Genomic DNA, 16,967 nt, shown 5'->3' on the forward strand with positions numbered 1-16,967 from the left:
TATTATTTTTTGAATAATTTACGTCATGTAAAAGGATTTATTTGTTTTTGTGTGTACCAATATCTTGTATTTTTGTGGCTATTTAATTTTGTTGTTTGCCAAAAATTACATCTTAGTGCTTTTCCAAAATTAATTGTATGAGGGGAATCAGAATGCACTTTTATTAGAATTTGATGGGTGGTGGTTATATTGCTTGAAAATTTAAAGGAAATGTCTAATTAAAAATGTATGCATGGTGGGGTGTCAGAAATAAAAAGTGCCTTCTGACATTTATTTTTTGAACAGCCCTTAGCAAATAGAAAAGTTAGAAAAGTTAAACTTTTGATAAATAATGGAATATTTAAATTTTTTGGCTCACTTATACCACCAAAATCCAAGAAAATTGTCATGCAAATAGTACTAACTTCACAGTATTTTAAACTGTACATTCAGAAATTATAAGGTGCATTTATTATTGCAATTTTTGAAGAATACACAAATATGAGAGATGAATTCAGGAAATCTGCATACAGATCAGGTATCAGAATGCATCAAGTTGCATTATTTGCATTAATAAAAGCCATGTTATCATTTCTGACTTTACAGTATTATTAAAGCTGTTATCTTAATGCTACAAAGTTACAGGTTTGATTTGCTAGCTTGCTTTGTTTGTATTAAAGTTTGCTCAAGCATTGTTATTAGATTGACCTCTGAAAACAATAAAATAAAAAGGAGGGTTAAACTTGCATATATTATATTTAAATTTGATTGGACATTATCAAATAATCAAATATACTTATGTACATGTTTAACTCTGCCCACTTGTATTGTTTGCAGATGTCAATCTTAATTACAATACTTGAGCAAACTTTGATACTAACAAAGCAAGCAAGCCAACCAAACCTTTAACTTGCTAGCATTAGGATAACAGCTATAAGCACTTGATTAACTTAATTATCTAAAGAACCTGTTTGAAGTGAAAGTAACAACTATATGGATTATACTTGATGTCAGAGTAACAACAACAAAATCTGTCATTATTGTACTTGTTCTAATAACCCAAGCTCTCCTTTTATTCAAATTGTGTAATCTGATCATGAATAAAAGACAGATAAGTTTTTGAAACTTATCCTCTTTTCTTTGTAGATCATTTGGTACAACTGAAAGAAAGGTAGAGCGGTATGATCGCAGGGCAGAACAGCCGAGAGGTACAGACAGCAGGGAAGCAAGAAGGTTTGATGACCGACGAGAATTTAACAGGGAAGAGAGGAGCGACAGAAGAACCGATGATAGGTTTGATAGGTTTTTATTTATTGCTTATTTGTTTTATAGATAGTATTATAGAATTTTATATGTAGCTTTTTATTGCCTGTTTATTTTATTTTGCTGGTCTTACAAATAAGAGATCCCTACAGGATAAAAACAATAAAAATGACAAAATTAGCATTTTTGTTCCTAATACACAATACTAAATTTTAATCAATTTTAAGATGTCAGGCATCTGTACTAACTTATTTGAACAATTTTCTTGTTTTGTCTTTTTTTTTAAACTGATACAAAATTTTCTAGATAAAAAACCCAGCTGCCAAATGTTGTAAGTTTGTTTGTCTGTCAGATTAGTCTGTGCATTTCATAAAATATAATGAATAATGAATGGACTTAGGGGTGAACGAAATTACTGACCTGCATCGAACAGATATTAATCATATCATTCTCTTGATCTTTAGATTTGACAGAGGATCAGGTGACCAGGCTAGTTTTGACCGAGCAGCAAGGGAAAGAAATGACAGACCAGTACTTAGGGAAGATCGACGGGAAGGGGAGTTCCATAGACGATCAAGAAGTCGAGACAGATCTGATACTCGAGTCAGCCGGGGACGTGATGAACATAGAAATGAAAGATCCCACCACACGTCACCGCCACGTCATACAGACAACAGAGATTGGAAAAATGAAAGAGGTATGCATCATTTATCATACAAATGGATTACAAATTATTTTACATGGTTTGAAATTTCTTGTGTATCTTGTTTCCAATATTTTCACACTGAGTTTCAATTTTGTCTTTTTAAAAGCATGTGTACATCTGCAAGACTTTTTTGTTTTATACTCAGTATTGTCAGCCTGCTCTAAAGGGCTGTTTCATGAAAGCATAACAGGGTACCCAGTTAAGGGTCTTCGATTACAGTAATCATCAATAAAATCAATTTTTAACTGAAAGTACAACACATTTAGTTCCACCAATAGTGGCCAATTTAACTTGCTCTAGGTCCCATGTTTGTTGAAATGGAACAGCAGGATCTAAAAGGTCAGAAAATTTAAAATAGTTTAAACATTCCTATTAAACCAAACGAAGAACAAATTCATCGGAAAAAATTTGAAATTAATACTATTAACTTCTTTTTTATGTGATCCCTTAGATATGTTTTTTTCAATGAATTTTGTTTTTGTATAGGATAGTTTTAGTTTATATGTTATATTATTGTAATGTATATGAATCCTTTATCTGTAGACTTTGTACATAAATTCTTGTCTGAAGGTAAATAGTGTTGTGAATATATAATCACTACAGCTTACATGAGTTTTCCTTCTGTTCTGTCATATTCTTTATTAAGTTTAACATGTTCAGGTAAGAGTAACTCCCCTTTGTAGCAGATATTTTCAAAAGGTGTTTGTGATCATTTTAACAAAATGGACCTAAACAGAATGGCCAATAACAAGTGTATAACATGAAAATCTTGAAAAGGATATATTTGTTTTAAGTTCCTGCCTATATTTTGTAAATATGTACTGATTGCTGGATTAGGAGTGCTTGATGAGGATTGTAAATTGTAAGAATTATTTTAAGTGGGTATTTTTATGATATAGTTAAATTCCTGGTGTTATTGAAAAATAAAAAAATACAATATATTGTTTTTAGTGTAAGGGGAGACAACTCCTACACAACTTTTGTATACGCTTCAGTTTAGATGGAATGGATCATTTTTACCTGCCCAGTGTTGGCTGCTCACTCCTGCTTGAACTAAGTAATCTCAGATCTTGTAAATTTATTAAAAATAAAACATAAAAAAAAAAAAAACACAAGACGACTTATACACAAAAATAAGAATGTAAACCTTTTGATGAAAGAATAAAAATGTCATGTTTGGCCATAATATTTAGCTACCTATTTGCCTTCTGTGTGTCCTATGTCAAAGCTTTTTACCTACTCTGTGCATAATGTCAGACTGTGTAAAGGTCTAAATAAACTGCAGTATAGAAAAATATTGTGTGCCACTTATTAAAGGCAGAATGGAAATGGAAAATTCATGTGAGCTGTAGCATGTGTGTGTTGATAACTGGTGTAATCAGATTGTAGACTTCTTCTTACTATAATTCTTATCTAGCAAATTTAACCAGAAAAAAATGCTCAATAAATGATTTAATTTTTTTTCTCAAGGGAATTTGATTCTCAAATTTGAAAGAATTTAATACAAATAGGTTTTCAAATATATTCTTCATTGGCTTTTGATAATTATATATTTACAACCATGTACATGGTGTATACTAAGCAAGATAAACTTTAGAAGATTGGGGTATTTTACGCTATAAGGACCCAATATTTGAAGGATGCTCAATTATTTTCGATTAAAAATGTTCACCATTAATTTCTACAAACAAATTAGGATTTTAAACCATAATAAGCAAAAACATGAAGTGATCCTGAATGAACTCATGCTGTTTAAAGTAAAAGTTGATTCAAGGAATGACTGTTAAAACAAACTCTTAAGATATGTTATTGATCTCAGAAAGTTGTCATCCCATAGCAGGTAATGCCACGCAGACAAATTGGACAACAAATAACGCAGCCAATCAGAGGCAACAGAATAACCGTGAGAACTTGTTGCACACACATTTTTCATTGATTTACATCTTTAGAATATGCTAATTTTGAAAAATAATCTGACTTTTTGATTCAATTTACAAATGTTCAAAAATTCATCAACTTGACTTTCTTGACCACAAACACAATTTAAAATCTAGGAACAATGTAATCTACACTGTTTTCAATCTGTCTATCATCCGTCATCCAATCATATTTTATTTGATAACCAAAACTTTGCAAAAATTACACAATGTCAGTTTCATGAAATCAAACTCAGTTTTGAAACTCTTAATGATCTGTATGAATTCAATATTTATGAGCTATTCTCTAAATCATTGTAAATGGCTTACGGTAAGCCTAAGCTCTAAGCAATTGCACCATCATTTGATCTTATCAAACTTTTAAAAAAATCTATAGCTAGTCCTATAACTTTAATAAACAAATTTTACAAGCATGTCTCTCAAAGAATTCTGACGTTTAAATGCCATATTATGGATGTATACAAGCTTTGTTTATATTTGATGACTTTCCAAATTGATATTAAATTGACCTTCGATTTTATTCTTCTGAATTATAGACATGTGTTACCTCCCTTGCAGACTTTTTTCAAACTTTGATATTCTGTAACTATGTGACTGACGGGTAAAATGAGGGAATCTTGTGCATTGCTAAACATAGTAAATCTGTTGATGATATAGTAGAACTGCACATCTCCTATTTACCATGATGCACATTCTCATTTAAACTGCATAATTAAATTGAATGAACTGCTCAGTCTCAATTCCTTGTAGTATGCTTGTCTAAAGTTCATAGGTTACAACCCTCGCCTAGCCAAATAAGACTTAAATATTGGTATTCACTGATTCTCTGTTAAACACACAGATTTGAGATGTAAGAACAAAGACTGATCAGCTCAGAGACCGATACAGTGTGAACTGGCTTTTAAAAATCTTAGGTTCTAACTCCCTCAGGCTTAAGTGACTAAGATGGAGTACGCTTTTTATATTTAGGTCATTTAGATCCTCAAATGTTTATACATTCCTTATTTGCAAAAAATCCAGATAATAAAGGGGCTTCATACACTGGACATTCATATACAATTATTTTGATTTGATGACATTGTGTGAGTTACAAAAAAAATACTTTGAATTACTTTTCTATGCAAAATTTCTAAATAAGCATAATTATTTGTATTTTTATGCAACTGCAAAGTAACAGATGAAGTACATGTAGAATCTTCAATGCCAATTTTATTAATTCATTTTATTTAGTTTTCTGAAAAATGATCTGCAATCTGCTTTTATTGAGTAATAAAAAATATGTCTTTATTGCTAAGATAATGCTAAATTTATTGTGGTTTGTTTTTAACCTATCTTTCAAAGATTATCACATATATTTGAATTGTCAAATAAGAAATCATTTTAAATGTTATGTTGCATTTGAATAGTCCAATGAGAAATCATGTTACATACTGTGTTGCATTTGAATTAATTTTTTGATATTGCACATCTTCATGATCTTATTTTACTTGTTTGCTTAATAACACCAATGCTTTATTATGTTTATTTATATTTTCATTAAAACTTATTGAAATTATCACAATTTACATGAAAGGACAATGATTTACTATTTGTTGGTAATTTCATTAAAAAAAAGCAAGGATATAAACAGTTGCTCATTAAAATTATGTGTTTGCATCTCTTCTGATAATTTACTATTTGTAATTTCGTTAAAAAAAAGCAAGAATATAAAAAGTTTCTCATTAAAATTATGTGGTTCCATCTCTTCTGATTGGTCTTAATCATTGTTCTTTTTATAACTAATATTTGTTTGTTAAATATACTGATTTTCAGCATTTGTTTATGATTTACAACTTTATTATATATATATATATGATGATAGAATGATTTTTAGTCATTTTAAAAATTATAGATTGTTTGTTGGATTAAAAACAATCATTTTATAAGTTATTTGCTCATAATTTGGATAGTTTTGTTTTTCACTAATTATACCCCCGCTTTAAAAAAGGGGGGGTATACTGTTTTACCTCTGTCTGTCAGTCCGTCCGTCCGTCCATCAGTCCGTCAGTCAGTCCGTCCCATGAAACTTTCGTCACATTTTTCTCAGGAACTACACATCCACCCTTTCTGTAATTTGGTATCAACATTTATATATGTCAGCCATACCGTGTGATGCGTTTTCAGATTCATCACTTGACAACTTCCTGTTTACCGAACACTTGTCTGATTTTACACATGATAGCCAAGTTGAAAATTTTCGTCACATTTTTCTCAGGAACTACAATACAAGGATTTCTGAAATTTGGTTTCAGGATTTATATAAGTCAGCTATACCGTGTGATGCGTTTTCAGATTCATCACTCGACAACTTCCTGTTTACCGAACACTTGTATGATTTTACACATGATAACCAAGTTGAAAATTTTCGTCACATTTTTCTCAGGAACTACAATACAAGGATTTCTGAAATTTGGTTTCAGGATTTATATAAGTCAGCTATACCGTGTGATGCGTTTTCAGATTCATCACTCGACAACTTCCTGTTTACCGAACACTTGTATGATTTTACACATGATAACCAAGTTAAAAATTTTCGTCACATTTTTCTCAGGAACTACAATACAAGGATTTCTGAAATTTGGTTTCAGGATTTTTATAAGTCAGCTATACCGTGTGATGCGTTTTCAGATTCATCACTCGACAACTTCCTGTTTACCGAACACTTGCATATTTTTACACTATTAATATTATCCACTTGCGGCGGGGGTATCATCAGTGAGCAGTAGCTCGCAGTTTCACTTGTTGTGTCTAAAACAGACATTTTGTCTACATTGCCATCACAAATACATGATAAATGAGAAAGCTTACATTATTCATTGATCATCTCAATGTGAATAGACAATTCAGAGCATGGCATGTTTACACTTTGCCTCCAGTAGCCTGAGTAGCTTTTTATGTTCCACCATAGTAAGGCACTGACTGTCATTCCTGGATATAGAGTATAGCATAAGATAAAATTGACAACAAAAGTGATGAATGCAAGGGATACAAAAAAAACAGCAGATATATATTATTTTAGCGAATAGAGTGAGTGGTGTTCTGAAATTTGGAAGTCTCTAAACTGTTGATTCCAATGGGTTTTAGCGCTCTGAGTTGGAGGATCCAATAATCCTCTCTTTTGCTCCTAAGGACGTCTGACGTGTTGTCATTAGGATCGTTCCAGAGGACTTCGATGATTTCGAAAGACATATGGTGGATGTTGTGTCCTGTCTGGTTGAAAAAGAAGAAGGTCCTTGAAGGACCGAAACCGGTCAGGCTTATTATCATCAGGCGCTATTGTCTAGTAGTAACGGCATATATTTTCCTATATTCTATATATATTATTTTAGCCTCTGGGTGAGGGATTTTCTCGCTGTATTGAAGACCTATTTGTGGCCTTCAGCTGTTTTCCACTCTTTGGTCAGGTTGTTGTCTGTTTGACACATTCCCTATCATTTCCATTCTAAATTTCATGTCTACCCTAGGCTAAGATTGCAGATCATAGAGTTTGATAAATGTTTATTCAAAAGTTGAAGTTTATCCTGTTATTGAAATTACGACAAACCATGTTTGAACAGCATACTGATTAGTACCATATCTTTTCAGACAACAGAACTCAGGCCGACACACGATTGGTTGTTAGTAGACAAAATATAGGTGGGACAGTCAGCAGTGGTGGGCGTGACAGCTGGCAGAATAATAATATACAAGATGACCGCAGTCGCAACAAAGGTTTCATAAACCAGCAACAAGGTATGTGTATGATTGACTTTTTTTCTTTGCCTCAGTTAACAATGTTTTCTCAGGGTAAGAATTTCCTTTATCACCCTATGTGTTTTTTAGCTCACCTGGCCTAAAAGGCCAAGTGAGCTTTTCTCATCACTTGGCGTCCGTCGTCGTCCGTCGTCCGTCGTCGTCGTTAACTTTTACAAAAATCTTCTCCTCTGAAACTACTGGGCCAAATTAAACCAAACTTGGCCACAATCATCATTGGGGTATCTAGTTTAAAAAATGTGTCCGGTGACCCGGCCAACCATCCAAGATGGCCGCCATGGCTAAAAATAGAACATAGGGGTAAAATGCAGTTTTTGGCTTATAACTCAAAAACCAAAGCATTTAGAGCAAATCTGACATGGGGTAGAATTGTTAAACAGGTGAAGATCTATCTGCCCTGAAATTTTCAGATGAATCGGATAACCTGTTGTTGGGTTACTGCCCCTGAATTAGTAATTTTAAGGAAATTTTGCTGTTTTTGGTTATTATCTTGAATATTATTATAGATAGAGATAAACAGTAAACAGCAATAATGTTCAGCAAAGTAAGATTTACAAATAAGTCAACATGACTGAAATGGTCAGTTGACCCCTTTAGGAGTTATTGCCCTTTATAGTCAATTTTTAACCATTTTTCGTAAATCTTAGTAATATTTTACAAAAATCTTCTCCTCTGAAACTACTGGGCCAAATTAATCCAAACTTGGCCACAATCATCTTTTAGGTTAGTAGTTTGAAAAATGTGTCCGGTGACCCGGCCATCAAACCAAGATGGCCGCCATGGCTAAAAATAGAACATGGGGTAAAATGCAGTTTTTGGCTTATAACTCAAAACCCAAAGCATTTAGAGCAAATCTGACATGGGGTAAAATTGTTTATCAGTTCAAGATCTATCTGCCCTGAAATTTTCAGATGAATCGGACAACCCGTTGTTGGGTTGCTGGCCCTGAATTAGTAATTTTAAGGAAATTTTGCTCTTTTTGGTTATTATCTTGAATATTATTATAGATAGAGATAAACTATAAACAGCAATAATGTTCACCAAAGTAAGATTTACAAATAAGTCAACATGACTGAAATGGTCAGTTGACCCCTTTAGGAGTTATTGCCCTTTATAGTCAATTTTTAACCATTTTTCGTAAATCTTAGTAATCTTTTACAAAAATCTTCTCCTCTGAAACTACTTGGCCAAATTAATCCAAACTTGGCCACAATCATCTTTTGGGTTAGTAGTTTGAAAAATGTGTCCGGTGACCCGGCCATCCAACCAAGATGGCCGCCATGGCTAAAAATAGAACATGGGGTAAAATGCAGTTTTTGGCTTATAACTCAAAACCCAAAGCATTTAGAGCAAATCTGACATGGAGTAAAATTGTTTATCAGGTCAACATTTATCTGCTCTGAAATTTTTAGATGAATCGGACAACCCGTTGTTGGGTTGCTGACCCTGGATTGTTAGTTTTAAGGAAATTTTGCTGTTTTTGGTCATTATCTTGAATATTATTATTGATAGAGATAAACTGTAAACAACAATAATGTTCAGCAAAGTAAGATTTACAAATAAGTCAACATGACCGAAATGGTCAATTGACCCCCTTAGGAGTTATTGTTCTTTATAGTCAATTTTTAACAATTTTCATAAAATTTGTAAATTTTTACTAACATTTTCCACTGAAACTAATGGGCCAAGTTCATTATAGATAGAGATAATTTTAAGCAGCAAGAATGTTCAGTAAAGTAAGATGTACAAACACATCACCATTACCAAAACACAATTTTGTCATGAATCCATCTGCTTCCTTTAATATTCACATAGACCAAGGTGAGCGACACAGGCTCTTTAGAGCCTCTAGTTTATATAAGTTGTCTAACATTTGCCTTAAATGTACATCTTCATTTCATATAAAAACTTTTGTCTTACTGACCAAGTTTTGCAAACTTCATTACATAAATAAAAAAAAAATGGAGACAGTCATAGTGAAGCCCCGGAACTCGAAAAAATGAGTGTTTACCAAAAGACACAGACTCACAGTTTGCCTCTCCATTTGATTTAATTTATAAAGACATTGTTCCTTTGCTTTTTATGTCTTTTTTTTCTCTGCATGTACAAATTTTGTGTCATGGATAGGTTCTCCAAATCCTTTGTATTTAGATATGTTTTGACACCTGTTAGATACTGCTATCACTAAATCTAAATTAGTTGAAAATAAAATAAATCTAGTTCATTCTTTATTTTTTTGCTTCATTCTAAAAGAATATGTCCCCTTGTGCAAATGATGGAAACATCAACATGACAGGAAATATGTATGTAAGTTATGTACAGAATCTTACTGTAAAAGAGGGGCAAAAAAGTACCAGAGGGACCATCAAACTCATAAATTGAAAATAAACTGACAAGCCCATGGCTAAAAAATAAAAAGACAAACAGACAAATTATAGTACAAAAGAGTTTTAAGACATGACATAGAAAACTAAAGATTAAGTAAATGTCACAGTATGCATGAAGATAATTTACGTGTGTCATTACACGTTACTATATACTGTTGTAAGAGAAGCTAATTGAACTGTTTTATGTTTTAAGGTGTTGCTACCCAGCAGGGAAGATCATGGGGAGGAGCCAGTGCTATTGACAGACAAAATATCATAGACAATCGTCCCACCATTCAACAAGAACGTTTTACCGCAGTTCAACAGGAAGCTAGAGGAACATTTGCCAACACCATCAATCCTGCTCTGGTAGGCAATGTTCAGCCAAGTATATTCGTACCCGCTGTACCCAATACAGCACAAATGATAATATCAAACCAAGGACTTGCTGCTGCTAGGCAACAGGAAGCACGGTTTGATGCGTACAAAAGTATACAGAGTGGTGGATTTCGACGATATTGATCATTACAGACAATAAGATTAAAACATTATAATTGCAAGATAAGATTTAGCCATGCTATAAGACAATTAAGGTGTAAGAAGTCATATAATTCCTAAATTAATGGAAAAGGACCATTATAAATTCATACAGCATTTTCATCGTATGTCAATCGTGATTTATTAGAATATATTTTGTGTGTGAAAGAAATCCTTTGATGTATGAGATAGATTTAGCCAATGATTTATCGTGTATGTGTGAAATTTTATATTTGTAATATGAGAAAATTTTATCATTGACATTCTCCTGAAATTTTATCATTATTGAACTATTTGTAAGTTTTACTCCCAAACGAAAATTATGTACAAAGAGTGGAATCAGAGATAATTGTAAAATGATCCATTGCTTCGTTGTAAAATGTGAAACTGCTGTTGTCATGGTAACATAAATGTTGCATCATGTAAATGTTGTCTATTTCTTAATAAGGCCTGAAGAAATATATTGGTTTGAGATTTCAGTGTTCAACAAAATACAAGTTTTCTATAGACTTGTATATAGAATTTTTCATATCTGTCAAATTTGTTATACAAGAACACAGAATGTGTTTTCCATTCGTAAAAATTAGTACAGAAGAAAAATACATTAATTCACAGATGGTAAAGGATCAGAGATGCTAATTTCTTCAGTTGTTTTATTGTTTCTTCATTGTAACTCTCTTGTGCAGGACATGATAATGGGTTTGATCCCTGGACAGTCAAACCAAAAATAAAAATTTGGTATTTGCTGCTTATCTACTCTGCACACAGCATTTTGGTGGAAGAGTAAAGACTATTGGCTCAGAATCTGGATAATGTGTCCGTGTGTAGTGACCTTGCAAATAAGCACTTTAAAAACTTGCTCAGTGTTTCATTCTTATACAAAAGGGTAAAAAGATTGGAAAGGGACATGAAAAATCATCAATCCAAGAAAAGACAAACAACAGTCTACATATCACTACATAGAAAACTAATGGCCTAACAACTCAACCCCACTCTGGAGAGGGGTAATTGCAGGTGCTCCACATGTGTCACCTAGTGTGTAGTACAGAAAAATACAAATCATGTGATGAGTCTCATTTGGAAGAAAGCACTGTTCCAATTCATATCACATTTAACAAGAGTGCATACGTTGAAATGTCTCTCCTTCTTTACTGACCATTGATCTTGTGCTAAATATAAAGCTTTACTACAAATATCACATGAAAATGATGTGAAGGTAAAAAAAAATAATGCCAGACTGACTTGTACAATATTCCATACATCAAATATAGTGGACATATTGCATATAGTATTAGAAAAAAGACCAAAATCCCCAAAAAATTGATGACACCTACAAATTAGACATGTACACTTTACAATCATTCCATACATTAAATCTAAGACCATTTGCTTATAGTATCTGATTAATGGACTTTACTACGAAACAACTTTGTTCACTGATCCATTAAATGTGGGTGAGGTCAGATGAAAACTGTCTGACAGACATGAGGACCTTGCAAGGTACAGACATACTAAATATAGTTATCCTATTACTCATTATAAGAAAGAAATTAACAACAACAAAAAATCTTAAGTTTAATTTCAAGTAGTCACTGAACCATGAAAATGAGGTCAAGGGCAATGAACAAATGAAACACAGAAACTTCATAACATACGGCATCTATACACTAAGTATGAAGCATCCAAGTCTTCCACCTAAAATATAAAGCTTTTAAGTAGTTCACGCCTTCACCACTGCCAGATCACAATCCCTATGTTGAGCTTTCCGAGACAGAAGTCACTGGCTTGACAAAATTGTTTAAATTATAGTGAAAAACATTATACAGCATAAATGATCCACAAGATAAGATCTGTAAGTAGTCACATTACCACATGACTAAAGGATCCAAGAGTTAGTGCCTTTAAAAAAAAATTATCAAAAAATTGCATTTCTATAGATGAGACTACCTGATCCACATCATCAGTCAAATGATAAAAGTTTAATATTGATCCTAAACTACACCATCTGACCGAATACTTTCATAATAAAAATAAGGAGATGTGGTATAATTGCCAAGTAGACATGGATATAAGTAAAGACCAGACAAAGTGATGCCCCTGCACTCCACTCTGAGGTGTCTGTATTATAAGAAAGTCAATGTTGGACTTTCTCTGAGATATTATTGTGTCTGGCAGAATCAATGCCTTATTTTAAAATACACAAGGTTGAGCATGGGAGCACATTGGTCCATGATTCACTGTAGGAGGAGTTCTATGGAAACGCTATACACCTCTTGTGCAAGTATATGCTCCAAAAATGAAAAAGTTCAGCTATTTCCAAAAGAGCAAACATAAATAACAAGTGTACATAATGAATTGTCTTGTTTTCTTTACATATCAATGATTGTATCTTGATAGTCCTAAATATAATGCTTTTCTACAACTACCACATAAACTGAACATGATACATGAAAATGAGGTCAAGATCATATAAACCGAACTATACACCTCACAATCATTCATACACCAACTACACTTTAAATATAGTTGCACATAGTATCTTAACACAGAAAATTTAACATTGATCAATGAACCATGAAAATTAGGTCAAGTTCAGATGAACCCTGCCAAACAGACATGCACACCCTACAATCATTACATGCATTAAATACATATAGTATCCAAGAAACAAACATAACAAGGAAACTTAATATTAACTGATGAACAAGGAAAATGATGTCATGGTCAGATGACTTTTGCCAGACAAGCATCTTACAATCATTCCATACTTCAAATATAGATGACCTATTGCTATAAGTATTAAAATAACAGATCAAAAAACAAAAACTTTGCATTGAACAATGAATTGTAAAAATGAGGTCAAGGTCAAATAAAACATGCCAAACTGACATGTACATCATTAAATATTTGCATACACCAAATATAGGGGGGTTAATATAGTTAAACCTATTGCATAAAGAATGCAGACCAAAACACAAAAATGTAACTTAAACCACTGAAAATGATTTCAAAAGTCACATGACAAATGCAAGCTGGACATGTACAAAATTCCACACTCCAAATATGGTAGACCTTTGCTGATAGTATCTGAGATATGTACTAGACTACGTAAAGTAAACCTTGTTCACTGATCAACAAAAAGAGGTCAAGGTCAAATGAAAACTGTCTGACAGGCACAAAGACGTTTGAACATACCAAATATAGTAATCCTATTACTCATAATAAAAGAGAAATTACTATAAACTTTAACTTTTTTCAAGTAGTCACCATGATAATGACTGAGGTCAAGGACAATGGACAAAAACGCATCAAAGCTGATACTGTGGATTTATTAATGTTCGTTGGATACAAATTTCTGTGGACTTTGTTAGTACAGGAAAACCACAAATTTAAGTGTTCAACAAATTACATATCGTCTAAAGGAATATATGCAGACTTTGCCAAAATCACCAACTTTAATATCCACGAAAATGCAAGTTTTCCTCAATTCTAATATGAAGCATTCAGGTCTCCCGAAATATAAAGCTTTTTCGGAAGTTTTTAATCTCCACCACCGCTACTAGATCACTATCCATATGCCAAGCTTTCTCAGACAAGTTGTGAAAATAAATCATCTTATGTCTTTGAAGAAGAAAGGATATACCCCGGTATAGTATTATATTTTAAAGATCTTGACAGAACAATAAGTAATTGAAGTCATTTTTAGTTGTTCACCTTAAATTCACAGTGATACCTTCAGCAGTTTACTCAAGCTCACAACTGACTGCAATTATAAAAGAGGGGCAAAAGATCCCAGAGAGACTTTCAAACTTGTGGATCATAAATCGAAAATAGCCTTACAAAGAAATGGCTACAAAATAAGATGCTGTTGTAGCAGTTTAAATTTTCAGTGGAATTTGATCACAATACACAATACTGTAAATTCAGAAATTATTGCTATGTTTTTATTAATGTGAAAAATGTGACTAGATACAATCGCAGTAATTTGAAATCATATTTAAAAATCATTTATATGAATTAAACAGGATTTTTCTTAATATTGCAAAAATTAAAATCGTGTTCTAGTCTAAATTGACAAAATCGCAATAATTTCCCAATTTACAGTACTCATATGCATTGACAAATCCTTGAGGTACAAACAAATTATAGACAATGAAATCAAACAAAGTCATAAATAACACAACAATTTCACACAGAAAATACATTTTTATTTTTCACAAAATTTATGAATCACAACATATCACATTTAAGTACAATCTCATATTAAAAACAGAACACATTAAATGTCATCAATAACATATGGATTACAGCAGATTTACTTATTCTTTCTGAGCCAATTTTAAAAGATGCTGGTAATTTATTCATCCTGTAATTAGACAGATAGTGTACAAACAACAGGTATAAAATTAAATTCTAACTCATCATGGTAATGTTAAAATTACTGTCAATAACAGTTTTTTGTTTTTAGTTCTCTACATTTTCAATCAAATTGACATGTATACAGATCTTGTGTTCTAGTTTAGCTTACAACGATCTGACAATGCTTCATTCTACTTTCTGTTTTAGAGATCTTTTGGGATCCTCTGTTTTTTTTAAAAATAAAACACCACTTCAAAATTTGAAAGCATAGATTTGATTGGCTGATATGATTATTACCAGAACAGAAAGTAGGACAGAGTCTCATCAAATCCTTGAATGTAAAGCATGGACACAGGATCTCTTTTAACCATGTTGATTTCTATAAAATTAAGACATAAGTTCAGAGAAAAAAAATAATAATGATAGACTGCAGGATAAAAACAATAGTTGTACATTGTTTAATATTATTTACTATTTTTTTTTTCATTTTGATCTCCCTTGTAGTTTTAACAATTTTTTGGTTTGTTTTTTGTTTACTTTTTCAATTCATGCTTCATGGAAATATCCAAAATTAATACCCTATGAGTAGAATAATATATCTGAAAATGTACTTGGAATGCATAATTATTATGTAGGACCCAGCCCCATCTATAAATCTGCTTTTCACTTGGAGGAATCTTTAAAAATACAACCACTATCATTCTGCCTTATATATATATATATATATATACAATGTAATTATAATTATACTTACTCTACTGATACATGTAGTAATATCAAAAGTCAATTTTCTACAATATCAAATAAAGTTGACATCTAGAAGGACAAAATAACTGTTATTTATAATGGTGAAGGCTATTCAAAAATCAAATTTAGGTGGGAGCTAGAAATAGAAAAGAAAGGAATGCTCTATTAAATACATGACCTCACCAAATACACAATTTTGATTAAAAATTTAATGTATCATTGTGTGAAGATATTTTGAACACCTTTATCATCAATATATATGCCTTTGAATTCTCCCCTCTTTTAATGAATTCTAGAAAAGACCTAAAATGATTGATATTCTGAAGCCACATACCAGTACATGACTACTTCCTTAAAACAAGGTTGAAAGAGCTTCTTTTATTCATTGTAATATTCATTTACTGTAAATTCAGAAATTATTGCGTGCATTTATTATTGCGATTTTGAGAAAAATCCTTTTTAATACAAATAAAATATTTCAAAATGCGAGTTTTAATTATTGCATTTACACCTCTGTCGCATTTTTCGCAATAATAAAAACCTCCCAATAATTTCTGAATTTACAGTAATAGGGTCTGGGTTGGGGTTGTACATTTCTGCATTGTTTTAGTCCATTTTTTATATTATTTATATTTTTGGTTCATTATTCACTAATTTTTTTTACCCTGACATAACTGAGTAAAAAATGTTGCCTCATTTTGTTACTTTTTAGTTCAACTAAACCAATATGTTATACTATTTAATTCAACTACTGTGGATTCATTATTATTCGTTGGATACCAATTTTCATGGGTTTCGTGGGTACAGGTGCACCACGAAATTAAATGTTCAATGAATAACAACTTTTTAACTTTTTTATAAGCTTGTATGCAAACTTCGGCAAAACCATGAATTTAAATATCCACAAACACGTAAGTTTTCCTTAATCCACGAAAATAAATGATTCCACAGTAAACCAATCTATTTTACAAGTTAAAAAATATCACAGTAAACTTTAAAAAAAAAAAAAAAAAAAAAAAAAAAAACCTTTGAAGAATGCAGGTGTTTTCTTCTCACATGAAAAATAACATCATTTTATAATGAGCTTTAATTTATCATTGAAAGCATTAAACATTCAAAGAAGATTGTTGTTGAAATTCTAGAAGATTTTTCTAATTATAGACTGCCACGTAGATGTTTTTTCTTTCTCTCAAAAGATGATCTTTAGTAAATTAAATTGTTGGACTGATAAAAAAAATAATAAAAAAAGCATGCATGGCAAATTAAAAAGGCAATTAATAC

General features: G+C 31.9%; 1 protein-coding gene across 14 annotated transcripts in view; it reads left to right on the plus strand.

The window, feature by feature from the left end:
* The window catches only part of LOC139489011 (scaffold attachment factor B2-like), a 49,125-nt gene extending 38,118 nt beyond the window's left edge, over window positions 1–11,007 (plus strand). For 4 of the 14 annotated variants that reach the window (XM_071275035.1, XM_071275037.1, XM_071275046.1 and 1 more), the window contains 5 exons: window positions 1,126–1,281; window positions 1,707–1,939; window positions 3,786–3,851; window positions 7,510–7,656; window positions 10,258–11,007. In XM_071275035.1, coding sequence (XP_071131136.1) covers window positions 1,126–1,281; window positions 1,707–1,939; window positions 3,786–3,851; window positions 7,510–7,656; window positions 10,258–10,565 — 910 coding nt within the window. In that variant the 3' untranslated portion in view covers window positions 10,566–11,007. Of the gene's footprint in view, window positions 1–1,125; window positions 1,282–1,706; window positions 1,940–2,491; window positions 2,519–3,785; window positions 3,852–7,509; window positions 7,657–10,257 lie in introns of all 14 variants that reach the window. The other 10 variants (XM_071275043.1, XM_071275044.1, XM_071275049.1 and 7 more) reach the window with 8 other exon arrangements.
* The last annotated feature ends 5,960 nt before the right edge of the window (window positions 11,008–16,967 follow it).

This window comes from Mytilus edulis, chromosome 9, assembly GCF_963676685.1.
Source record: "Mytilus edulis chromosome 9, xbMytEdul2.2, whole genome shotgun sequence".
Taxonomy (NCBI): Eukaryota; Metazoa; Mollusca; class Bivalvia; order Mytilida; family Mytilidae; genus Mytilus; species Mytilus edulis.